This window comes from Cavia porcellus, unplaced genomic scaffold, assembly GCF_034190915.1.
Source record: "Cavia porcellus strain 051 isolate PalLab524CR breed Dunkin Hartley unplaced genomic scaffold, mCavPor4.1 scaffold_15, whole genome shotgun sequence".
In the NCBI taxonomy this organism is placed as follows: domain Eukaryota; kingdom Metazoa; phylum Chordata; class Mammalia; order Rodentia; family Caviidae; genus Cavia; species Cavia porcellus.
Window position 1 is genome coordinate 20,053,948 of NW_026947498.1, and position 26,678 is coordinate 20,080,625.

The window sequence follows — 26,678 nt, forward strand, 5'->3', positions numbered from 1 at the left end:
GTCAGTTCAAGAAAAAAAAAACCATTAAATTTATTAATATCTATATTTCCGTATGCAGTTGACCTTTGTTCTTATTTATTTATTTTGCTCCAGCTGTGAGCTCCAGTTCCAGTTCGTGTTATTAATAGAGTCACATTAATGTCGATTTCCTCACGCAGTTTCTTTTTTTAGTCTTTGATAATTTAGGTTTGCACAACTTATAGCTGACTGTAGCTGAACTGAGATTTCTTTGAATTGCTTTCCTGTTCTGATTAGAATTACATCAGCAAGAAAGTTCACCTTTTAGCTGACCTATGAGAAGAAATGATGCTGACTCACAGCCTTTCAGGCAAAGGTGCAGGCCTATTTGGAAGTTGGCAATTGTCTTCATAATTTGCGCATTGCGTGTGTGTGTGCGTAATGGACCGTGCTGGGCGAGTACAGTGATGATTCACACACCAGATATCCTGGGGAACAAACTGCAGTAGACGTTGAGCCAGCAGAGGGCTCCCTCTGGCGGTTCTAAGAACACACGCTTAGGAATCCATTCTGTTAGGGGCAATAGTGACTGGTATTATTTGTGGGGTTCGTTTCCTGCAATCAGATTTTTTTTTCTGATGCTGCACTACAAAGCACTTAGAAGTCTACAGTCATAATTGTGAACATTCAGAAAAACTACTCATCCATGTTTGAAGATACATATTTTTCTTACAAGCCTATCTTGCTTCATTGTTATGTACACAATTAGTTTCTTCAAAAATAAATTTAATTTTAAAATCCTAAAAATTAAATTAAATAATATACAAGAAAGCCCCTAACATAATCTTATATCTTTAATTGGTAATATTTTAACATTCTGGGTTTTGCTATCGTAAGGAGTCCAACACTGTGATAATTTCATAGCTTCATTTGCTTACCTAAAGGAATTTTACCAGAGAGGTCTTTGAGAGCAAAATTGGACATGTGTATTATCCACCCCTCCAAAAATATTTCAACTTCATAAAAAAACTTCAAGCCACACTGAATTAAATACTGTGATAAACAGCCTTAGCGATCTGAGACAGTCACAGTTCATTTATCACCTATTCTACTGTCCAAAAAATGTCAAGGAGCTGCTCATTATAGGCATTGAGAATTCACACTACTGATCTACCACCCCGGCTGGCCCAACTCCTTCACAGGATGCGTCGTGATCTGCTCACAGACAAAGAAAGAATGTGATAGAAGGTTTTTTGTTTGTTTGTTTGGGGATGCTGCGATGTTTTAGAAATCACATTTGGAGATGAACACAGTTACCTTCATGAAAGTTCACTGGGTGGTTTAGTAACACAGCTTCAGCTAAGTCCATAAGATTTGAAACATGAATCTAATCAGGTACCCTGAAAGGCACGTAAGCAGCAGTCTGTCAGTTACAGCAAAATCTCTGTCATAGGGACATAACCTAACTTTTCAAAAAAGTATGGATCTTGTAAAACAAAAGATCTGCAATATCCTTTCTAAGAAATATATACTGATGAATTTGAAGAATTATTAAAATTTTACCAGTTTAAAAAATATTTTTTCACCAGTTTTGCAAGTTGGTTTAACATACTCTTTTGCTGGCTTTGTTGCAAATGTAATCACTATTATATTTCTAAGAATTTAGAAAAGATGTCCTTTTGTTCATTCCTGGTTCTTTTGTTTATGCTCTTAGCCTTGCTTTTCAGCTCAGAGACTGGGCAGTATATCTATAATAGCTTGTTGTGATGGAGAAAGTATAGCACAGTCGGACATTAACTGGCATTTTTCTGCAGCCACAGCTTGTGATGGAAGGTTTTTGCTGACTGGGTCATCCGGGTCTTTCCAGGCTTCCCATTATCCAACGCTGTCTACAACACCTATTGTTTGCCAGTGGATCATAAGGTAAGATGCAGTCTTCCATGTCCCGTTTAGTTCTAAAGTCTTTTCTTGATACGGGATCTCAGCATTTTCAGTGTGTTCCTTAAACAGGTATAATTTTCATTAACTATGAGGCAAAGTCTTCCCAACTGATAAACTGGTCAAAAAGTTTGTCTGTAGTTCTTGCCATTTTGAAAACATATTTTGTCCTGTGAACATTACTGTTTAATAAATAGGGCCATATCTTTAGGTTCTGAAGCAATTATTCTTTTCCCCCGAGACTGGCATAAATCATGAGCTGCCAAAGCAAATAGCACACAAATACAGCTAGGCTGTTGTAGAGCTCATGTCATTTATACTTGTCTACAGAATATGGTTTTCCTCTGGTACCTGCAAGGAATAGGATCCAAGTCACCCACATTCATGAGTACTAAAATCTGTGGATACTCCAGGCCTTTATATAAAATGGCCCAATAAGTCCCAAAACCTAGTTAGAGTCTCTCCACATTCCACCAATTTGGGATTAGGTTGATACTAGTGATACCCTTAGCCCTACCAAAAAAAAAATTGTTTTGAAATGGATCTCACTAAGTTGGCCAGATTGGCCTTGATCTTCCTGCCTCAGCCTCTTTACAAGCCAATATTATTAATATACACCACTGTACTACATCTGTTTTCCTATAAATATTAAATCATCTCTAGATTTCTTATAATACCTGATATTATTTAAATGCTATGTAAATAGTTGTTGTATTGCATTGTTTAGAGAAAAATGTTTAAGGAAAAAGCCCAATATTGTTTAGCACTGAGGCGATTTTTGTTTTTAAATATTTCTGATCTACAATTGGCAGAGCTGAGGGATATGAAAGCTAACTGTAATTCCTTTGATATTATACTATTGTATGAAAATATTCAATAGTGAGATTTGATTGGCTTTTCCCCTGCTAGGCAAGAATTTCACGGTTGAACTATACCTCCACCCTCTTTCCCCCCAACCGCTGTTTGCTGTATCTTGCATAATTTTGGGGTATTACTACATATTTGACTTGCAAGCTCTTAATTGACTGAAACAATCATGATGATGACCTACATAATCAGGCTCCTGATAGTTGATTAACCTTATCAAAGCATCTTCTACTGAAGAGGAATACCTGATTGTCTTGCTTTCTTGTCACTAAGACACAATACTTTGACACAACTTAAAGGAGGAAAGATTTATTTTTGCTCATAGTTTGTAGAAATTTCAGTCATAGCTGGCTGGTTCCAAGATAAGGCCTAATGGCAGGGCAAGGTTGCTCTTAGCATGGTTGTTGGTAAGCACATAGAGAGAAAGAGAGAGAGAGAATGGGAGGAGGGAAAGAAATACACCCTTCCAGACCAATTCCAGTGACTCACCTCTTTGGTCAGGCTTCATTTCCTAACAACAGGTCCTTTAGCTATGAACTCATCTGTGGACTAATCCGCTGATAAATATAGCCTCATGATCCAATCAATCACCTGCCCAACTTCCAGCTAAACACACGAGACTTTGAAGGGACATCTAGACATAAACCATGACATCACTACACTGATGTTCCACTCAGATATTCCAAGTGGAAAAATAAGGGATATGGAAATAAAGTTATGTAATGATTTGTTCTTAAAATCCTTAGAACTTTTTAAGATACTAAATAAAAACGATAGACATTTAAACTCATTTCTTAATAATAGTAGCTTAAATTTAAAGGATTTATGAATTGAACACACAAAAAAAGGTTTTAGTATAATGACAGAATAATTTTGTTTTTGTTTTTGTTTTGTTTTGTTTTGTTTTGTTTTTTCTCTTTTTCATTTTTATCAGTACCAGGGATCGAACTCACAACTGCCTGCTTGCAAGGCAGGTGCTTACACCGCTGAGCTAAATCCCCAGCCCCGACAGAACAATTTTGTTATAACCACCATTTTATTTATTTATGTATTTTTATCCTTTTGAGACAAGGTCTCTCAATGTAGTTAAAGCTGGCTTTGAGCTCACTTTGTAGCCCAGATTTTTCTCAAACTTCAACACAATACTCCTGCCTCAGCCTCCAGAGTACTGGGTTTATAGGCAAATGCCATCACATCTGGCTTAAAAATCTTTTATTCATTAAAAATTTGTGTTTCTGCTCTTTTTATATCCATTTCATTATTTAAATGATTTAAGAATTTATTACTGGCATAGAAAGGATTATTAAAAACCTAAAAAATGAAAAATATTATCCTAAAACAAAGACCTTACCTCATGATAAAATTATAGTTAAGATAGTCACATAAATAACCTTTTTTCTCAAATCTATTTCAAATATGCATTTACATATAGTTTGAGGTCTTTATCCCCCCAATGATGAAAGTAGGTGTAAAAAATTATTTCTTTACATGCTTCAAAGACAAAATAAATAGTGGAGAAATATTTAATATGCAGTGAAACTGTATTTTGGCCTGTACTGATCCACCATTAACATTATTATTACATTTAGCATAAAGCTGATCAATAAGAATGTGTGTATTAGAGACAGCCTGTGTGTGTTGAGGTCTACTTTCTTCAGATTAAAGAAATGTGACCCGAGACAAATAATTACAGCTCTCTGACCCTAAATACATGCATCTAGAGTTCAGCTTCAATTACTGAGATAAATCATCATAAATCTTTAAAAATGAATGTTAATTGCCTGGCATATATCATATGTTCATTAAAAATGTACAATAAAAAGATTAGCTAACAATATAAAAATATCAAATGTGTGCATTAAAGTTGGGAAGATATTCATTTCTTTATAAAAATTTAGAAGATAACAAAGATATCTAATAATATGAAAACACTAGACTATCTTACTTTTACTTTCTAAATACTGGTGTCTTTTCATTGCACATGAATTGATTGTTCTGAAATACAGGGAAAAAGAAAGCAGTACAGTCTTGTTTCTATGTTCTCTCTCTAGTTTCAATTCTGAGAAGGGTCACAGTTCTGATTCTGACACTTCAGAGTGTAAGTGGAGTTGTAAATACTGGCTGCAGTAGTCCTGTGATGGTGAACCTTTTAGCTCTTTCAATGATAGCAAACAGCTGGCTGTGACACGTGTGCCTCGGGTTCACCACCACTGACTGAGGCACTTTTTATCCTTTTGAACTTTATCATTTGAACTAAGCTTTGAGTCCTTCAGCATAAACTATAGAGATTTGCTAAATATTTATGAAGGTGTAGGATCAAGCAAGTTTAAAACCCTGTATTTAAATATCAATTTATACTTTCTGACAAATCTGTCACATTTCTTCCTACAGTCATGTGAAAATTTACATTATATTTTACAGCGGATTATTTCTTACAGTGATAACCATGTACTAATTTCTACAAAGTGTTAATGAATATTAGATGCACAAATTAATCTGTCTTTGAGTCATACAGGCTCTGCTAGACGAGGCATTTAAGTGTATTGCAGACAGTCAGAGAGTCTGATAGTTTCCTTGGCAATGTATATGAATCAGAAGACTCACTATTAACATATTCATACTACCAATTGAAGTACAAGTTTAGTGCAATCCCTAGCAAAATGCTAATGATAACTTTACAGAAATAGAAAAAAGTCCTAAAATTTACATGAAAACATAAAGGAAGCTAAAAAGCTAAAATAAATTTGATAATGAAGAACAAACTTAAAATCATCATATTTCCTGACTTGAAAACACACTTTGAAGCTATGGTAATACACTGGTGCAGTGAGAAAGGCAGAGACCAATAGAACACAGATCCACAAAATAAGCCTTGCATGTATAATTGTTATGATTGATACATTGTGTCAACTTGAGAAACTTTAGAAATTAAACTAAGAGATTCACCAGGAAGTCAGGACCCTTAACTCTGTAAATATTCTCATACTGTGAAAGAGGAGAGCACAGAGCTTTATGAGCGCTACATCTGCCTTGGAGGGCAAGTCGCGGAGGGGTGTGTGGCCTGTATACAACGTATGGGAGGAAAAGATGCTTGTTCTCTACCCATTTTGCTTTGGCTGCTTTTGGTGGCTGATGCCTTGAAGTGTGGCCCTGGTGCCATGCCACCCTGCCTTAGAGACAGCTGATTATAGACTGAAATCTCCACAAATAGTGAGTTAAATTGTATATTTCATCCTTGCAATGAGAGAGAAGTAATCAAGACAAGAGTCAAATATCTTCAACAAGAGAACTAAGACTATGTAATAGAGAATATTCAACAAATGATATTAGGAAAATCTGAAATCTACCTAAAAAAGTAAAATGAGATCTTTATGTTGAAATTTTCATAGAAATTTATACAAAGTGAATAGAAGACTTAGATGTAAGACCTAAAATGGTAAAATTCCTAGGGGGAAAAAAAACACAAGAAAAATTTTTTGCATGTATCTTACAACAATTTCTTGGACATGACAGCAAAAACATAAGTAATATGAGCAAACAGGTGAATGTGACTACATCAAACTGCAAAGCTTCTTGCACAGTAAAGAATACAATCAACAGAATAAAAAGGTCACTCAGAGTGAGAGCAAGCATCAGGAAATGTAAAATTGACCGAGCTGCTATGGAAAATAGTATATAGTTTCCTTAAATTATTAAAAATAGAAAACATATGATCTTCAATCCAAGTTCCAACTCACGGACAGTGGAATAATGGAGGCCAGGGTTGGAGGGATAGAGCAATGGGGAATTTCTGTTCAATGCATAGAGTTTCACTCATCCTACATGAATATACTGCAGATCTGCTGTTCAACATTGTGTTAAAAGTTAACAAATCTAAGGGGCTGGGGATTTAGCTCAGCGGCATAAGCACCTGCCTTGCAAGCAGGCAGTCGTGAGTTCAATCCCTGGTACTGATAAAAAAGGAAAAAGACAAAAAAAAAAAAAAAAAAGTTAACAAATCTGTACCATATGCATATTTAAAATTTTCTTAAGAGGATAGATCTCATATTATGAAAGTTTTAGTTTAGTAAACAAAATACATTGGAATCTAGAATCCATTAAATATTATGACTAAGTGTATTTTAATCAATTTTTTTGCTTTTAATTTAGTGTAAACCAAGGACTTTCAATTGAACTAAGCTTTGAGTCCTTCAGCATAAACTATAGAGATTTGCTAAATATTTATGAAGGTGTAGGATCAAGCAAGATTTTAAGAGGTAAGTAAAACAAATATATGACCCATTATCAAAATGAAAAGGTATGGGGAGCTTTGTAGAGATATTTTCCCTTTGCTTTTAAACTTAATATGAACTAGAAATATGTATAAGTGACTTAAAATCAGTGTGCCCATGTACCAGCTCTTCACAATAAATGTGTTCATTGTGTGTTGCAAACAAGTACTGATAAAAATAAATTTAAAAAAGAAATACCAAAATTGTTTATAAAGGTTATAACCAGCCAGGGATTTAGCTCAGTGGCATAAGCGCCTGCCTGGCAAATGCAAGGTCATGAGTTCAATCCCCAGTACCAAAAAAAAAAAAAAAAAAAAAAAAAAAAAACTTATAAGCAATTGATTATAAAAGTAATTTATAAGAAAATAATTACTTCGTAATAAAATAATTGATATTTCAGATACTTCTCTTATAATGGGTGCTGTAAAAATCATATGCATGTATAATTATATATTTGTTTATTATGCATCATTTAAATGCTATTCCACATAAGATAAAAAATCAAATGTGCCTCAACTATTACTCTATTTTTCTTTGACACTACAGGAATTATAAGTTTTATAATCTCTATTCTTTTTTCATTGTGCACATTGTTCCTTAGTCTCTTGAAAGATTAAATTGAATGAAGTGGTTAAAATGGTGTTTAACATTAGAAATCGAGTCAGTAAAGAGTAGGTGCAGATCAGATTGCTACTGCATAACAATCTGCGGTTAGTACTGTGGCACACAGCTAAGAAGCAAGTGCACTAATAGTATATGTCCTCCAGGCCCACTTTATTCCATTATACCCCACAATTCTATAATAAATATAATGGGTCTTCCTGAACAGCCCATTTGTCCTGCAACAGAAGAAGCATAGTGTGAATAGGAATTTAGGTAACATATGGAAAACATTTTTTAAGGCAAAACATTTTCAATACACTTTGTGATTTCATTGGGACACTTTTGTGTACACTCAGAATACCCTTTCATTCACTTCTGCTGATAGGGAGGTATACAGAAAGAAGTTTAATAAGCACTACCCCTTCAGAAACTTCCAAAAATTACTTAATCATTGTGCCTGGCTAGCATACTAATTTCTTCCTCTGGGTATTTCTCCCATATTTAATAATTCCACATTTAGTTTTTATAACCCATCAGTATGAATATGTCTAACAGGGCATGTGCTTATTTCTTGTCAATGACATCAGCATATATATTAATTATAGTGAGCATTCTACAACTTTTCTAGAGGTGATGTGTATTATTGAAGAAGGTTAATGGATCTCAGAACATAAGCTCTGAACCATCTAGACCACTGAAGTAACATTAGAAAACATAGAGGTCTAACTCATTACAACTATCAAAAGTGAATGGGAAAGTTTCTGAAATACTCAATAGTTAATGAATGTATCTTTTGTTAAAATTCAGTAAATAATATCTAGGTTTTGACCTCCAATTTTGAAGAGTGGTGCTTTACACAGACCTGCATTTTACTCTTAGTTTAACTTATCCAACAAAAAATCAAATAATTTTTAACCCTTTCTTCATTACAGTAATCAATAAAAAGCATTTTTAGACCTCTTTTTGTCTTACTGGTTCTTATGCCATTTTAGTATTTTGTATATTCGTACTTGCTTATGTATGTCTACCAAATGAAGATGTTTTGCCTCTAAAAACCAATTCTCATACTATATATTTCTGTAAATGTCCTATAACAGTCACTTTCATTCATTCATCATATGAGAATGTATCATATCCCCAACATTATAGAACTCTTGAGAATCAAAAATAGAATGATATCTCTCAAGCAGTTTGTGTTCTTCAGGCAGAACTTTAATAAGACCAATAAAAATGCTATTAGAGCAATCCTTACTGACCTAGTATTATTTTGAGGTACTAAGGTTATCTGAGGACAGAGCCAAATGCATCTTTTAGTTTTCACTATTGCAAGTTTCTTTTACCTCCTGTAAGTGTGGTACAAGACATACCTGGTGGAGTGTAACTTTTTGTTTGTTAAACTCTTAAACTTTGTGTTTTGTAGAAGAATTTTCTCCGTTTGGACTGCATTTTGTTTTTATATGTGTGAATAGTGTTCATTCCTAGTGATTCGAAATGAAAAATATGTTTTTTAAACTAAAAATCTGCATAATAATTTGAACTTTTGTAATGCTTAGAAGAGACATAAATTAAAATTTAATCATACAGTAGTGTGTTTCATTAACTGAATGATGTCAGACAGATGAATTAATGAATCAGTCAATAAATGTGGAGTTAATAGGTAGATGGATGAATGAATGGATGGAATGATAATACTTTCAAATGTTCATATTTTTTACAGCTTCTCTTTCTGAAACTGATCCTGGCACAATCAGAATTTTTTCCAACCAAGTTACTGTCACCTTTCTCATCGAATCTGATGAAATTGATTACATTGGCTTCAATGCATCATATTCTGTATTTAATACCAGTGGGCTTAATAGTAAGTAACATTTTGATTATTTTTAATCAACCTTTTCATTTTAGATATTTCAGTATTTTAACAGAATTTAAAAGTAGAAACTAAAATTTTCACTTTGCAAGGTCTTTATTGACTATCTTTTATGTATTCTCTTTATTTGATAAAGGAAACATAAATGAGAAAGTGGTTAACATTATGGATCAGAATCAAATAATCAGTTCGAGAAAAATCATGTGGATATAAAAGTTACATTAAAAATTTATATACTGGAAATACACATAAAAATTATCAGCATAAAATAATTCAGAGAAAATTCTGCATAAACTTTATTTTGATCCGAGTACTAAATTCAGGGAGAAGGGGTGAGAAAAATATAGGATAAACTCCATAGTCCTATCTAATCCAATAGAGATAAGATGTCAATTGAATGACAAAACATTGTATTTACTAATTCCTAAAAAGTAAAAGAAATATGTTAATTTAAATAAAATGCTGAAATAAAAAAAACTAAATGGAAACAATTAAAATTAATAAAAATGATTTTATGCATGTAAATTATAAAATCAATAGAGATTACTTTCAGTATAATATAACTGTTCAGATAGTGCATGAAGTGAAAGATTTTTCCCTCTCTTTTTAATAACAGATTATGAAAAAATAAACTGTAATTTTGAGGATGGCTTCTGTTTCTGGGCCCAGGACCTAAATGCTGACAATGAATGGGAAAGAGTTCAAGGAAGTACCTTCCCTCCCCTCACTGGGCCAGACTTCGACCACACTTTTGGCAATACTTCAGGTATTTACATTTACATTTACATCACATTTACTTTACATTTACATCAGGAATCAAAAGAAAAGGGGTGTGTGTTCAGTAGTTTACAGAGAGCAGTTTTAAAAGAAAAAGGCTTTTCAGATGTTTTGTTAAATCATGTGGCAATAAATGTATCTAAATAAAAAATGGTAATGGAATAGACAGGTAAAAGTGTGTTTCATGGAACATATTCTTTTACCCTATGTATTCATTCATAAGTTGTTGAGAAGTGAGCGAGAGCCATTAGCACAAAGCAACCAGGTTGCCACTCTAGATTGGCCATTTATTATTAACTAAGTAGGCCTCTGGGAGGAAATTAGCTTCCTCGCTGGTCAGTCTGTTTTGTCTTAATTTCATTTTCTGATTATTCATTGCTGGAGTATGGAAATACAATCAGGTTTTGGATATTGAGTTTGTACTCTGGAACTTTGCTAAACTTATATATTTTTTATTTTAAAAAATCCTTAAAACTATCTGTGTACAAGAATATTTCATCTTGAAATGAAAATTGGTTTGTTTCTAGGAAACCCTCTGGAACCTGATCATAGAATATGTCTTATGGGGCATGTTCATATTTTTGTTTGAATGGGATATAAAAATTGAATTATAAGTGAAAGCATTAACATTGGAGATAGTAATATTGCACTACGAGAGTTAAAATTATGGAAAAGTATCTCAAGATAAGGAAGTTCTTATAGAAAGACCACTGCCAAAAACCTTAAAGTACATGGTCATAATACAAACGTTCCTTGTTAAATCCAAGTTGTATTCCCTGTGACCAGTTGAATGAATTGGTCACTAAAAGAGAGACTATGCACACAGTATGTACTATGTACACTATAAACAAATGTCCAAAGGAAATTCTAACTTGACAACTTTGCTTTTATTTGCATAGTTCTTACATGTAGTACTGTAATGTATAACAGAACATAAAATTATAGTACTATACAGTACAATCAACGAGAAACAGTACTATGTAAGTGGTAGGTCTTAAGTTAGCACAGCATGCCTTAAGTCTGAACAGTGATTAAACATGTGGATCATTAAAGGGGGGAAATCTGTATCAACTGTGTCTACCAAGCAAAGGCTACAAATTCAGAAGGAATGTGAATCTTAAAACCAAGGAAAATTTCCCGAAGGATTTGTGTGTTTATATAATTTTTTCTCAAACAAAAAGTGGAAGAAATCCAACATGATTTTCTGGGAGCTTATTAATAAAAATACAATTCAGCCCAAAATACAAATTAAAATCTTTAAACTATGCATAATTCTAGACTTTGAGGGCATAGGTCACATTACACTATTTCTGCAGTCTGTCAGAACCCCCTCTTGAAGATTTCCCTTTAAACACTCAAAGCAAGCAGTATATATGAAAATATATTCTGCCATGTTCAATGTGGGTGAGTGGTCTCTTCAAATATAAAGTTTGGAGAGAGAAAATGGTAGGACCAACACTAAGATTCTATTGCCAATTAAAACACAGTAGTTAGTATAGTATAGTAGTTGCTGAAAAAGCAGCAAAACAAACTTTGAAGAATTGAAGGGAATAACCACATAGATTAATCTACATGGAGGGAACAAACAGAGCCATGACTGCCACGATGAGTGTGTCATGCTGTTTGAGAAGCCAGCAGACAGGAGTGGCTGAAGTAGTGGTGCAGGACAGCAGGGTCAGATGACCATGGTGCTTCCCAGGCTTTGGCTTTTTCCTTGAGGGAGAGGGCCAGCTACTCAAGGTTTCAGCTCAAGCGGGGGGGGGGGGGGGGGGGGGGCGGTTGGAGCCACTCACCAGGAGACAGAGATAGGTTGCTGAAGGGCAAGAGTGTTTTTAGGGACATGGATGCAAAGCTGTCCCATGACCCAGAGTGGGGATCTGGGACTGAGATCAGGTACCAGATATGATGAGAAGACATCAGATTTTGGGTATTGTTTGACAGTAATGACAACACAATCTTGCTAAATTACCAGTTTGAATCTACATATAAATTGTCTATCTACTGCATAGATAGACAATCTTGTGAGACCGAAATTTACTGCAAATGAAGATACGTATTTTCTTACATAATTAATCTTCTCTGAGTGGGTTATTTCCCAGAGTCTAATTTTCCTTGGTTAAATTAGTGCCCTGCATAGCTAAAGACTAACTTAGAGGTGATCAGCATCCCAGCCCCCTGAAGAGGACCTAAAACAGTCAAATAATCGAATCCTTTTTTCCCTTATTGTATAATAATGCTAATGAAAAAGTTTCAACCGTACTTGGGTAAGAATAGTGAGAGGAGAGCGCAGAAAGGATTTATATCTATTGACTCTGAAAGATATCTTTTTATGTAGTTGAAACCTTTGATGTTCAAATTATCATTTTTCTACTTTTAGGTCATCATAATAAAGATAAAATAATTCACTGATATTTGAAGTGTATGAGCACATTACAGAAGGATAAAATCGTTTCTTTCAGCTTGCCAACAGTTTAAATAACCAAAGATGAAACTGACTGAAGTGAAATAGGTTGAATGTCAGGTGGAGATTTTAAATAGTTGGGTGGGAAATGAAGTCTCAGGAGAAAGTCATGTCCCAGGAGTTATTTAAAATTAGATAACGTAGAGCAGGTCAGAGTGTACCAGAGGCAGCAAAGTAATGAGAACGATGGCAGGGCTTAATAGGCCCTCTCTAGCTCTCCTACCCGTGATTTCATAATCTACCAGGTATTCACCCCCGGGGGCATTTTTCTTCCAGCTGGCTTTTTTTATGCATCAGAACATCCTACCTCTGTAATAGGGAGAGAATTAAATTTCTTCTACCAAAAGTCTTTTAATTTGTCCAGAGTTTGTTGTTGTTGTTGGTAGTTCTTTGTTTCACATTAAATGAGAAGAAAATGTAAATGAAAGAGATAAACTTTGAATTAGCATTGCTTTAGGGAAGAACAGCTGACCCCTTTCATTTTTCCAGACTGCTCTCTTGGTCAAAGCATTGCCCTCACGCAGACTTTTTCTGCACCTCTTAGAAGGAAAGGGAATTGGGAGAGATGGTGACACTGATGTAGAGGAGCACTTTTAGGGTGCTCATTTGTTCATTACTCCGAGGGGGTTAGTGACATGTGAAGAATTCAGAAAAGCAGGGTCACAAAAAGGCTGTATGGTCCCTGGAAAAAGTATTGCTTTCATTGCATTTCTCAGTGAGATCATAATTGTTCTAATATTTGAAAGACACCAAAGTGAGGAACCAAGGACCATTAAAATGTAGACCATGGAGCTTTAGGTGAGTTTGAATCTGACCTCCCTTTAAGAGCAGTATGTCTCTTTTTTGCTCAGTTCCCACATCTAGAAGATGAGGTTGATGGTTATAGGAACTGATGGACGCATGAAACAAATTTTAAATTGGTTACTTGAAAAAAGTTTTCAGAAAAAAGTATTATGTAGGAAAAATGCCATAAATGTTAAGTGTTATAACTATTTTATTTTCATGACACAAAAGTACACCAGAGATACAATTATCTGAGGTACTCAGTTCTAAGTAGTACTCTGGCAAAGAAAACAATTAATTGTCTTAATTTTCAAAAGTATGGATAAAAAAGAATTAAGACATGTTTCATGCATGTACCTACTCTCCATAAGAAATATAATCATTATATACTGCAGGCATGCACTCATTTAAAACAATTAATACTGGAAAAGGAGTATACTTGTGTGATGGTTTATGTTGCCCTGTCCCCTCAAAGCTTCATTCAGCATGGACGGGGAGTTTTCATAGATGACCTCATCTTAAGTATATGGTGCTGGGATCAAGGTGTGTGATTACTAAATCAAACCACTGATACTTTTGGTATAGTTCTGGCCAGGATTAAGGGTGTGAGTGCTACATCTGCCCTAGGGCAGGTAGCCTGCGAAAAATACAAGGAACAGAGAAGGGGCTAATGTGATCTCACCTGCTTGGTTACCCTGGAATGTTTTTCTGTAATGCCCCTCTCACATGCCATCCTGCCTTGGAGCCAGCTGATTTTGGATGGAAACTTTTACAAACTATGAGCCAAATAAATCTTTCCTTCTTTAATTTTGGGTGTCCAGTATTTCCTTTTAGCAAAAGAAAAGTAACTACCTAGCATTTCATGTAGTGTGGTAAACGTTTTGTGCGACTAAGGTTTTGGAACAACCTTGTTTTTTGATCTGTCTTGTAGGCTTGAAATTTAGAAAATAATATTTTTTTCTAACAATGATAAGACCTAAATGAATTTGGACCTTCTTCAACCTAAACTTTTAATAATATTTGCCTACTATGTCTCGTTATTTTTACGTATAGACTTACAACAAACAAAGCTATTTACAGCTGCCTATTTTTCTTTATAAAGGAACTCCAAATTTCCAAAAAACACAACTGTCTCTTCAAGTTCTGGTGTCTCTATCAGCATCAACACATGCTGAGCACTTTTTCTTTTCAACTGAGTTATTGGATAGGAAGAGGTTAGAATATATTCACGAAATAATAAGCAGAAAGAGTGGCAGAAGGAAGTTGTATGAAAAAGTTAATGGCTTCAGAAAAAAGGTCACTGTGTACACTGCTTTAAGGTTAACTCCAAGAGGACATTTCAAGAAAGCTGAAGGATTTTTAAAGAAATAAGCACTTGACAATATAAGGTCCAAATGGTTATGGAAAATGTCTATTTAATCATTTCTTTTGTAAAGAATTTTAATAAATGTAAAAGAAGGTCAAGTAAATGTAACAAAGATGTATATTTAAAAATTCATCTACTTTTTATAGAAAATATAAAAATGAATTAGATATGTTTCTTTTTTCTCAAAGTTCTAGCAACTTTGAACTTACATACTACTCTTATATATAAGAAACACACTGCAGAATGTGAATGGTTTGGCTAAAGTACCAACTGAACATTAAAGAGGAATGGTTGCTTCTAAGACAGGGACATTGTGAGGAGGTAGAAATTTGATTAAGTGATATCAAATGTTAGTACTGTCATTAACAAGGCTTGGAGTGGTCCCCAAAGTGGAGGTGGGTGCTTTGGCTCACCACTAACCAATGTTGTCTCTGGTATACTTTTGTGCCATGAAAATAAAAGTTATAACACTTAACATTTATGGCATTTTCCTACATAACACTTTTTTCTGAAAACTTTTTTTAAGTAACCAATTTAATACTTATTTCATGCGTCCATCAGTTCCTATAATCAGCAACCTCATCTTCTAGATGTGGGAACTGAGGCAAAGAAGATACATAATGCTTTTAAAGGGAGGTCAGATTCAAACTCACCTAAAGCTCCATGGTCTACATTTTAATGATCCTTGGTTCCTCACTTTGGTGTTTTTAAAATATTAGAACAGTTATGATCTCACTGAGAAACGCAATGGACAGGTTGCAGATTTACTGATTTCGGTTGCTAAAAAGCTAAAGTTTCAAGACACATCAGTAAGAGGTTAAAGCGATTTGTTAGGCAGAATTCAAAGTACATGCTCAAAAAATGAGAGTATGGGCCTTCAAAAAGGAAAGAAGTGGATGCTATATTCTGGAATTGAAGATATGTGTATGTTTGAGGGGGCATAAATCTATGCAAGTTATGTATCTACAGAAAGTTTGCACTTTTTTGCAGAAGAATAGCCAACCCAACCCACAAGTAGAAAAATACTTGCTCATTTACTGTTGAAAGAACAGTCCATTTTACAGGAGAAAAGCACAGGCTACGTGTTAATTTTTGTTTTATTTTAAAATGAATAATGTAGGATGTTTTGTCTAAAAAGCTATTTGAAACTTTTGAATCTGTTTCTCTATTTTAAGGTCAAGCCTCTGTTTTTCACTCTGTCAGCCTCGCTAATTTATAGGTTTATGGTATGATTAAGGGATTTTGTCTGTGAAAGGCCTGGAAGTAAAAGAGGATAAAGGAGCCTGGGGAGTACATATGGAAAACCCTGGGTGACCGGGTCATAAAATTGCTGTCTTCTTAAAAGTACAGTTTTAAATTATAATTGTATTTGTTTCCTTCTTAAATACCTTCATTCTCCAACTCTAGTTCAATATGATTTCGACAAAGCATAATTGAAAAAAAATGTAGAAGAACAGGAAAATATAAAACTAAAATGACTGAAAATAGAGAAAAGGCATAAAATTTTAGGTGTTTGGAAATAGTACAGTTAGAAACAAAGGAGCTGAGTGGGGCACTCCCTTCCCTTCCTTTAACTGTAAAGGCCACACAACCCTAATGATTATGGGTGCTTCTATAATCCTACCGTAGGGGAGCTGTGTGAGCCACTTCCCTTCTTTCCATTCAGCCACAAACCAAACTGGCATCAGAGAGATGATGAAAGGCACCTTGGATCAGCGGTGTCTAACCCTAAAATTACCAAAGCCTGAGTTACCAAGTCCCTTTGCCCTTCTGCCTCTCCCTGCTGCTCTGTAATCTTCAGTAAAGTTTTTGCATCCTATGAGGTGTACACTTGGCAGTTCTTTCCTTCTCATATGTAAGAACCTGGACTATTTTTGGCCTGCTCAACAGAAGCAGAAATATCAAAATAATATAAATTTTACAATGTACTATATATACATAGGTGAATTATGTGAACTATGGTTAGAAGACATTGAGATCAAATCTCAAGAGTGAAATTGTATGTGGATTAACAGGATGAAAGACAGTAAAAGAGCTTGAATCAGGGACTAGTTAGCTATAATATTTACCAACACCCCATGAAGAATGTAATGATTATGAACTGCAAACACATAATAATAAAATTAAAAATTGAAAGGGAAAAAAGTAATAAGAGGCCAATTAAAATGCACATTAAGAAGCAGTATCACCCTTTGGTATAGGTGATAAAGAATTCCAAAGAAGAGTTTCAGAAAATGGAAACACAGACACTTGGAAATAAGTAGGACAATGATGATCTGATTTAAACACCGTCCCTACTGTTGCAGTTTCTTCTCACTAATGAGATACCCCCCAAAACACTATGCAGAGTGAAAGCAATTGTGAGAGTTCATCAAAGAGGATACAAGCTGAAATTGTGCCACTTCAAAATTATCTAAAGCAAAAAGGCAGGTTAGTCTTACAAAGACTGAAGAGAGACATAATGTTATCAGTGTTTGGGTCCCAATGAAATTTTTTCCAGGTTCTTAGTACCCTGAAGAAAAAAATTATGCAGGACACACAGAATGTGAAGTGAAGATTTACATTTACTGAAAGTAGAAAAGAAGCTATGTAGCAAAAACAAGCTGGTGGAAAGGCACTGGCAGCCACAAGGGTAATGGCAGGGTTCTTTCCTCTCTGGAATTTGCTGTCCCCTCATGCAAACAAGCCATTGTCCTGTCAGAAACTCACCAGACCTGGCATCAGATTTAAGCTGCCCAAGGATTCCTTGGTTTCACACCGTATGTAAATAAAGAGTTAAAGATGGTACCTTCTGCTGGGTCCCATCTACAGTGTTCAGGGATTATTCCAAACTGTGTTCTGCATATGTGTCCTAGTTCTCATAACTTTGACAGATTATGCCTGCTTGCTTGAGCAGATATGCCCCTCCCTAATCTCTTACATCACCAACAGTGGTCTGTAGACATTTGTTGGGCTAATAAAATGTCTTAAATTCACCAGTCCCAGAGATCAAAATTAGAAACAATGTACATATGAAAGCTTATTCTCCAAAAAAGAATTAAAAAATGCAATTATGTTAAAATAAAGTAGGATGCACTAGATTATGATTCTGTTGCATCTGGCATGTTAACCCATCGAGTGACCTATACAGACAAAATGCCATAGATGAAATGTAAGAGCAGATTTCCTCAGAATTTAGGAATCTTAGTTAGTTAAAGTTTTATGTAAATTATAATTCTTTACATCTAAAATTCATGATTTTATAAATTTCTCTCATTTTCTAAAACTTTGACTAAAAATTAAGATTATATTACACAGATGGTAGCATTATATATTTTCTTGCTGTATTCAATAATGTGTAATTCTCTATAACCTGCACTATACTGTGCTATTTATCTATTTACTTACTTATGAAAATCTATAAGATATTAAGAATGTATATGATTAATTTGCTGTATGTATATATAAACTTACATCTTGGTTGTACTTATTTTAAATATGTCATTGTTTAATGAATAATGGACTCAGAATTGTTCAGGTATAATTAATTAACTACAAAAGCAGCCAAATATAAATAAGATCACGATGTATGTTTATGCAATACTATGCAATGCTAACTAGACATATTTCTAAACACTTCAGACTTTTCAGTACTTATTTATGGCATTCAATAATTTTTTAACTATTTCTTAAGCCAGTAAAAGTAAGATCATCTCAAAATGGATTTGTGATTGGGGATTTAATGATGAATTCTGAAACCTTTCCTTTTTTCTATGTGCTCTTTTTTCATTAGGTCATGTAACTGAGCACTAGCCAAATGGTCAAAACAATCATTCATTAAATGTCACAGCATATTTAAAATATTAATCATGTGTTAGTAATACAAAAGGTTTAATATGTATTTTTTCTTTTGCATTTTAAGATCTAAATCCAACTGATGTACATATATTACTTTTATTAACATATTTGACAATTATTTCATATTAATAAAATATTTATTTTGAAAAATTTTCACATTACTGATTTAATTATTGTACTATAACATATAAGTAGATCTACTCTTCTTTTTTTTTTCACTTCTGGTTCTGAACCTGCATGTTTTAAATGAGTGTTTGAATTTTATGAGCAATATAACCTATACTTTTCTGTTGTAATACATAAGGTGGAAGATGTTAGACTTTAAGCCAACACTAAATTTTAACAATTTATTAAAAAATTGCCTTGCAATCAAATTAGGATAATATAATATTTCATTTACTTTATGTCTTATCATGTTTCCTGTTTCCTGTTATAAGTCATAAAATAAGAATACAAAAAAATTGCCCTAAGAAAATCCTTAAAATATTCTTACTTTGCGCATTTTGAATGACTCAAATCATTGGTTGAAATAATGAATTATAGAAGAGAGAGTACTTTATGCTATGACTTATGCTATTTTTAAAGCTTTTACATGGATTAGCATGCTTCTTGCTCCACTGTTATCTGATTAGTTGTCATTCAAATAAATGTAGAAGATGAAACCATTATAAAGTCAAATAACCTCTCAGTCAGAGAAAAACAGCATAGTCAATGGAATATATAACTGAGAATCTTTGAAACTCTTAACTTGCTTTCAGCTGTGTCTTTACTTTTATGAATCATGAATTAGCCTATCAGCATTTCTAAATATTCTGATGTACTGATTGTCTCAAAGATTTGAATTAATTAAAATATATAGCAAATTGCATTGAAAGTGAAGATTTCAGAATTGTGAACTAGTTTTCCTAAATAGCTATCTTTTTGTGTGTGACAGAGTTGTTACTCTCTGGATTTGAGAGTAGTGTCCTGTTCATTCTATAAAACTACTGTACATATCCACTGGGTGTGGTGATCTTCACCTATAATTTCATTATTCAGGAAGATAGGCAAGAGGATCTCAAGTTCAAGATCAGCCTGAGTAATTTAGAGAGATTCTGTCTCAAAAGAGAAAAATTAAAGAGAAAAGAAAAGAACTTGGTTATAGTTCAGTGCTCCCAGGGTTCATCCCCACTGTCCAGCCACGTAGTGTTTTCTAGTATCTTCAACCTAAAATATCCTTTTCTTTGGAATTGAACTCAGAACCTTGTACTTGCTAGGCAGGTGCTATGCCACTGTGCTATATCCCTGGCCCCAAAAGTATTCTTTTCTGTTTATGATTAATTCCTGTCACACAATGAAGATGCCAATATTTTAGTAAATGAAAGCTTTTATTGTTTTTACAGGATTTTATATTTCTACACCAACTGGCCCAGGAGGAAGAAGCGAAAGAGTGGGACTTCTAAGCTTACCCTTAAGTCCCTCTTCGAATCCAGTCTGCCTTAGTTTCTGGTATGCTCTGATTAGTTACTTCTTAGATCCGAGGGAAGCACCTGTTAAATATTATTTTACTTAATGAGCAGCATTATCATCCTCAGATGACATCCTCCTCATTTTAGATTTCACTAAAATGAAAACGAGTGTTTCAGTGCAGGCACTATTACTTTTTTAATTGATAAAGTAACAAAATTTTGTAGATTTTTCTCCCTTCTCAGGAATTCACAAGCCAAAGGAAAAGAGTAAAAATCAAAGGTTAATAAAGGACCTGGAGAATCTAAAATCCACTTACGCTAATGTGGTAGTGACCCAAACATTTTTGCTTATCATTTTTCCAATCTAGGTATTATATGTATGGTGACTATGTCTACAAATTAAGCATTAATATTAGCAGTGATGAAACCATGGAGAAGACTGTTTTCCAGAAGGAAGGAAATTATGGACAACAGTGGAATTATGGACAAGTAACATTAAATGAATCAGTGGAATTTAAGGTTAGCAAAACACTTTGTGATTTATATTTGTATTTATTTATGGTGATGTGAATACATTTTGCAATGGTAACAATGAAAACGATGATTAATTTTCTGAAGATAGCTAAGTCTCGGAATCTACTTATCTAATCCATCTTAGATTTTTTTATTATCTTCACTTACTTATTGACTCATTAAAAATCCCTTACTCCATGGAAGACAATTTACTATTTGAAAAGTACAGCTTATGGATACTTTATGGATGCTTTGTATGCATCTATAAAATCCTCTGGAACTTTGGAGAAGACTTCAGCTTTCAGCATCTTCATAGCACAGGCCAACCCTGTCTTCTTACATTCCCTACTACCCTGAGGTTTTCACCTCTTTGCAAACCCCACTTCGGTCAGACTTTAACTTTTCAGAAGTCATCCTTTCCATTTAGGACACCCACGCCTGTCAGGCTCCATCTACCCTGCCCCACTGTGGCTTCATCTCCATATATTTCTGTTAAAAACAAATTCTATGAGCTGTGTCACTGCAAAGTCTCTGATCATTTATTTCACATTAAGGTGGATCAGTTTTTCAGATAACAGTTTAATGTGTTCTCTTCCTAAGGGTTTTACATCTGAAATACAGGCTATTAGTTGGGCCAGATTAGCAATGCTCTAATTGGGTAATTTCAAGAAAGTATCACTTTTAAAGGACACATACTTAGACAGGCTTCGTCATCACCAAGACTTCTGCTGTCTCCTATGATTAGAATTACGCACATTTAGCAATTATCAATGACATCATCCTCATTCTAACCTATCACTTTATTTCCTTCTCTTGTTTTTCCTTCTTTCCTCCCTTTATTTTTTTCCTCCAGTTTCAATTTTTATTTGTTTTCTTCCTCAATTTTGATTTTTTTCTTGTAATTCAAGACCAAGTAAGGAGAAATAGACCATGCAAGGAACAAAGAGATTTAAAAGTGAGAATATAAATATTTCAGTGGCCAAATCTGGTTCAATTGGCTAATCATTTTTCTAAAATTATATAACTTTGGTTTTAGTTTCTCTGGAAGAGAGACTGCACCAAGCTCTGCAAATAAAGTAGTTTACCAACTCTTATCTGTAGTTTGTTTTCATATTTCAACTACCTACAGTCAATAAGAGTCCAAAAATATTAATGGGAGAGTTATGGAAATAAATGATTCATAGGTTTTAAATATTTTTCTTATACTCTATTATAATAAATGTTCTATTTTATTCATCTCATTATGCCTAATTTTTTATAAAACTATCATAAGACATATATGCAGTATTTGAAGTAATATTATCTATGTGGGGTTTAGTACTGTTTAAAATTTTAGGCATCTACTTTGGATATTAGAATGTTTTCCCTCATAATAAAGAAAACTATTGTATTTGCCCTTCGGCTTTTCTATTTTATTGTGAAATCTTGAGCAAGTCATTCAAGTCTCTGAGCACTCACACATGAAAGAAAATAATACTCATTTACAATGTCATTTGGCATGAAGTAGGTTAAATGAATAAACAAAGTGTGAATGGATGAGTACACAATAGTGCTCAAAAATAAGACAATGTTTGCCATTTGTTTAGTATACTATTCATAAGATACATATAATAGATAATCTGTTTATGCTTTTTTTCTCTTATATGAAAAGTATGCAAGAAAGTGCAAATACTTTCCGCCCAAAGGACCTAAAATACTACCTTTGCTCACAATCTGGTTCTGAGCCTTCTGGGTGGCACCTTCATACAGTACCCCTTCCAAATTGTGGGTGAACTGTGACACGAGCAGCAAGAGCTGAATGATCCAATTATTCTTCCATTTAATTGACCTGAGCAAAGGTTATTGTCTGCTGCTATATGAAGTGTATGCATAACAGAGTACCGTGGAGTCTGACAGCAACGGGAGAGAGACAGAAACACAGAGTCAGAAACTATAACATTTCTTAACTTGGAAGATATGAGTGAAAATTTAGAAATCGGTTCCACATAAATCAAAAGGATTTAAAATCATAACCCAATCATACGTCACTGTGTAATAACTTGGTTGTCATATTTGGCTATCACAGTATTGATTCCTCTGAGTTTATTGAGTCACAAGAAGAAGTCAGAAGAGAATAATATGTCTTTGAATTTCAGGTTGCTTTTAATGCTTTTAAAAACCCAATGCTGAGTGATATAGCACTGGATGACATTAACCTAACATATGGAACTTGCAGTGAGAGTCTGTATCCAGAACCAACTTTGGTTCCAACTCCTCCACCAGAGCTTCCTAGTAAGTAAACTTAGTGTGTATTTTTCCTAAGTCATTATTTATGGGTTGCTCTTGCTTTGACTTGTTTTGTTTTCTTGGCCTAATATATTTTCACTAAAAATCAAACACTAAAATACAAGCAACATTGAAAAATAGTACATGTTACATAAGAATTTAACAAAAATCACTCATTTTGTTATGTGGAGTATTCATGATAATATTAATACTTTTTTCATATTTAGATTTGTGGAGTTTTTGTTCTGATTTTTAGAGACATAGCTAGCCATGCAACCCAGCATGTGCTCCAACTCATGGCTATCCTCATGCCTCAGCCTCCCACTGTTGGGATCTCACGAGTTTCCCACCATACCCAGCACTTCTTCATTTTTTAAAGTAATGGAAGTGCTGATTTCCATTGTGCTTACACTAAAATAGAAAATAATGTTATATTGTCCCTCAGGAATGGCCTGTAGTTGTTGGAGAATGTGCCATAAAGTCCTCATAATTTTTTAAGGAGGGATTTTAAGATTTCCAGAGGAATCCACTTAAGCCTGACACTCACTAATTTTATTTTTAGAATATTTTAATAATAATGATTGCATCTGTACTTTGAATATATAGAACAAGTGAACAGAAGATTTTTGTCTGGAAGTGGTGTCTTGGAAAATCTTTGTATTATTTTCCCCCATCAACCTATTCAAGTGTTGCAGCTGAGTACTGACAAAGATTCTTTGCCCTATAGGATCTTTTAACTGAAAAGAATAAAAAAGAAACCTATATTTTCTTGTGTTTTAAGCAGAACTAGAGCATGAAAGATCAGAAAAAACTCACTGTCATTCATTTTATCCTTATCAAAGGATATAATCCTTTCACACTATTTTCAAATGATGAGACAATATAGCAAAAATAAAGATACAGGTAATGATAAATCTTATCAAATACTCGGTCTTTGCATTGTAACATTCTCACTGAATTGTTATTTTCATGCCAAAACTTCCTCTGACTTTGAACTCTGGGGGTTAGAAGTTAGTGTGAGTCTGCATCTTTACTTGGATTGAGCTTTCTCAATGTTTTCTTTTGTCACAAATCTAAGCCAGGAAGCACAATCACTCCATTTTTCATTTTTCACAAACACCCTTGAAACATTAACACTTCCTTAATTATGGGGGTTTTTGTTTACAAGTCGTAAATTAAAAGGAAAAGGCAGATTAGAGATGAAAAGCTAAAGGCAAATGACCGGTGATTAAATACATGTAACAAATGAGCTATAACTATATTGGGGATACAATTAAATTGCCATCCTGGTCTCACACATGCTTACTACTAGTTTCCATTTGTAACTTGTATATTTAGATACTTATATAGGCTACACATGAATTCTGCAATATTTTAATATTCATTTAAGCTGTAAAAACACATGCTGTGAAACACACTGCAAAAGAAATTTAAGGTATATCAATAAACATTGATACATGAAAAATTAATACAATATATGAATAAAAATTTAAAACAGTTTTTGAGAGTGTTTAACAAGTATACCAGAAAAGGGATGAAGGATATAACTAGAGAAGGTTCTGAGGAAGCGTGCAGATAACAACAAAATGACATAAAACCACGAGCAAATGAGAGAAGTCCCATCTATTTCAATGTGATGATGTTGGCCTAGAAATTGCAACAAGAAGTGACTTTCTTGAAATGTAAGTTTTAGTCTAATTTACCTCTATCATTAGTGCCTGACAGTCTCTAATTTTCTGGTGAATATTATTAGGCATGAAATCAAGCTTTCATTATTTTTATATTCTTCTTTTATTCCTAAAAATATTTCTCTCAAACAAAAGTTAGGAACCAGAACATGAACACAATAATCTGAGCTTTATGGCATTTGAAAATAATTTTCTCAATCTATTCTGTGTAAGTGCTTTATGTAATGTTTATTTCAGAGAACATTTTTGTACAAAGTTACACATTCAAAGGCTTTAAAATATCGGTTTAATAAAAGAACAAGTACTAGCAATGTTTGATATTGCTATTATTTAAAACAGTAGCCTTTCTTCTTAATCCTTTTAGTCAATCTTTCCTTCTATTGATCAACTGAATGGATAAGAAAAGCTTTCTACATGTAAAGAATATATTTTCAAATGTATAACATTTAAAACATAGCAAAATCACATTACATAAACATAATATTTGAGATAACTTATTTACATATTATGCATTCAAATAAAATTTTAAGTATGGTTTCACATGTTAAATATTTATATATGGGCTGTGCATCTTCATATCTAAAAATATGAAGAAAGAATAAAAGATAACACCTCAGTGTCATGACAGCTCGATATCTTTGCATATTTTAACATTAGGAAAATTATAATGATAAAGTGACCCAGCTGATTTGAAAATACAAACTTAGAGAGTTTTCCCATAATGTGTTTGTTCCACTTTCCAAACGGCTTACTTTAAGGCAATATTGAACCCAGCAGAAAATGTTAATTACCATCAAATGCATTCTGAACAATTTTATTCTAATGCCATTTGTAATTGGTTCAGTGAAATTCTTATCTGAAAAAAGCTTTTCTAGTTCCAGATCATTGATTTGTTTAAGCAAAAATAAAAAGAAACCACGGTTGACCAACTAATAGCTTTTCTTTCACTCTTTATGGTACATTTAAATAAGAAAATAGTCCCATACCAGTAAATGAATATAATAAAATTCACTTTCCTCCTTGCCCCTAGGGATGCAAATTGTGCCTAGTTTGGGGAAATGTAAGTCCAGTTTTTATGATGGCAAAGTTTCTCCCACTTTGTGACTTTCCCCGTACTGCTGCTCCAACCTCTACCCTCCCCGCAACTGCATCTGTGGCAGTCATCGATTAATTTAAATGTGGACATTATGCGAAGAACATTTTAAGAAAGGAAGCATTCTGTTATACAAACATGATGCCAGTCTCCAAAGATATTCTGCTGATTCATTACGGGATGCATACATATACAATAGGTGTATACAAAAAGAAATTTGTATTTCTGGACCCCAAATTAAAGCTAAACAAGTTAACTTGAGTTTGCCTTGTAGAAATAAATCACTACCTAGCTCTCCCTGGTAACTGATGATGGTATTCAGCATATCATTCCTTGCTATTTATTTCACTTAGGAGATGAACTCTTACAAAATCTCATATTAAATTCACTCAAAGACTCCCATATGAATGCTTTAGCTATTTTACTTTTAAAATAAGTAGCCTACTTTTTACTGACATTGGGTATTTTTCTATTAAGATCAAATAAACCAACTAGGGAGGGCAATTTAAATTTATTTGTCATCCATTTGATATAAATACTCATTTGAAAGTATTTAAGAATTTTACCATGAGTTGTCACAACAACTTGTCAATGGAAATACAAATTTTGATAAACTGAAACCAAATATTCATGAAACCTAAATTTTTAAAATTCTAACTATAATAGTCAAAAGGATTTATAGCCTATTACTATGCTAATAAAAATAGTTTTTTAAAAAACTACTCTTAAAATAATTATCAGTTTGAGCTATCCTTTGTCAACTACATCTATTATTTCCCTCATAAGATTTATCAATGAAATACCTATTTTTGTTTGCAATTGTAGTCTTATTTATTATTAAACCCTAAACATCTTTAATTCAGATTCTCTTACTCTAAGTTGAAGTTAGGCTCTCCTTTCCACCCTACAGTAAATGTCTCCACATTGTCACATATGTCATGGA

At 33.7% G+C, this 26,678-nt stretch overlaps 1 protein-coding gene across 1 annotated transcript in view; it reads left to right on the forward strand.

The window, feature by feature from the left end:
• Tmprss15 (transmembrane serine protease 15) overlaps positions 1-26,678 on the forward strand; it is a 111,961-nt gene that overhangs the window by 24,616 nt on the left and 60,667 nt on the right. Inside the window, exons 6-12 of the mRNA XM_003469310.4 lie at positions 1,773-1,881; positions 6,913-7,019; positions 9,355-9,495; positions 10,121-10,270; positions 20,111-20,216; positions 20,545-20,695; positions 22,825-22,960. Of these exons, the coding sequence (XP_003469358.1) occupies positions 1,773-1,881; positions 6,913-7,019; positions 9,355-9,495; positions 10,121-10,270; positions 20,111-20,216; positions 20,545-20,695; positions 22,825-22,960 (900 nt within the window). The remainder of the gene's footprint in view (positions 1-1,772; positions 1,882-6,912; positions 7,020-9,354; positions 9,496-10,120; positions 10,271-20,110; positions 20,217-20,544; positions 20,696-22,824; positions 22,961-26,678) is intronic.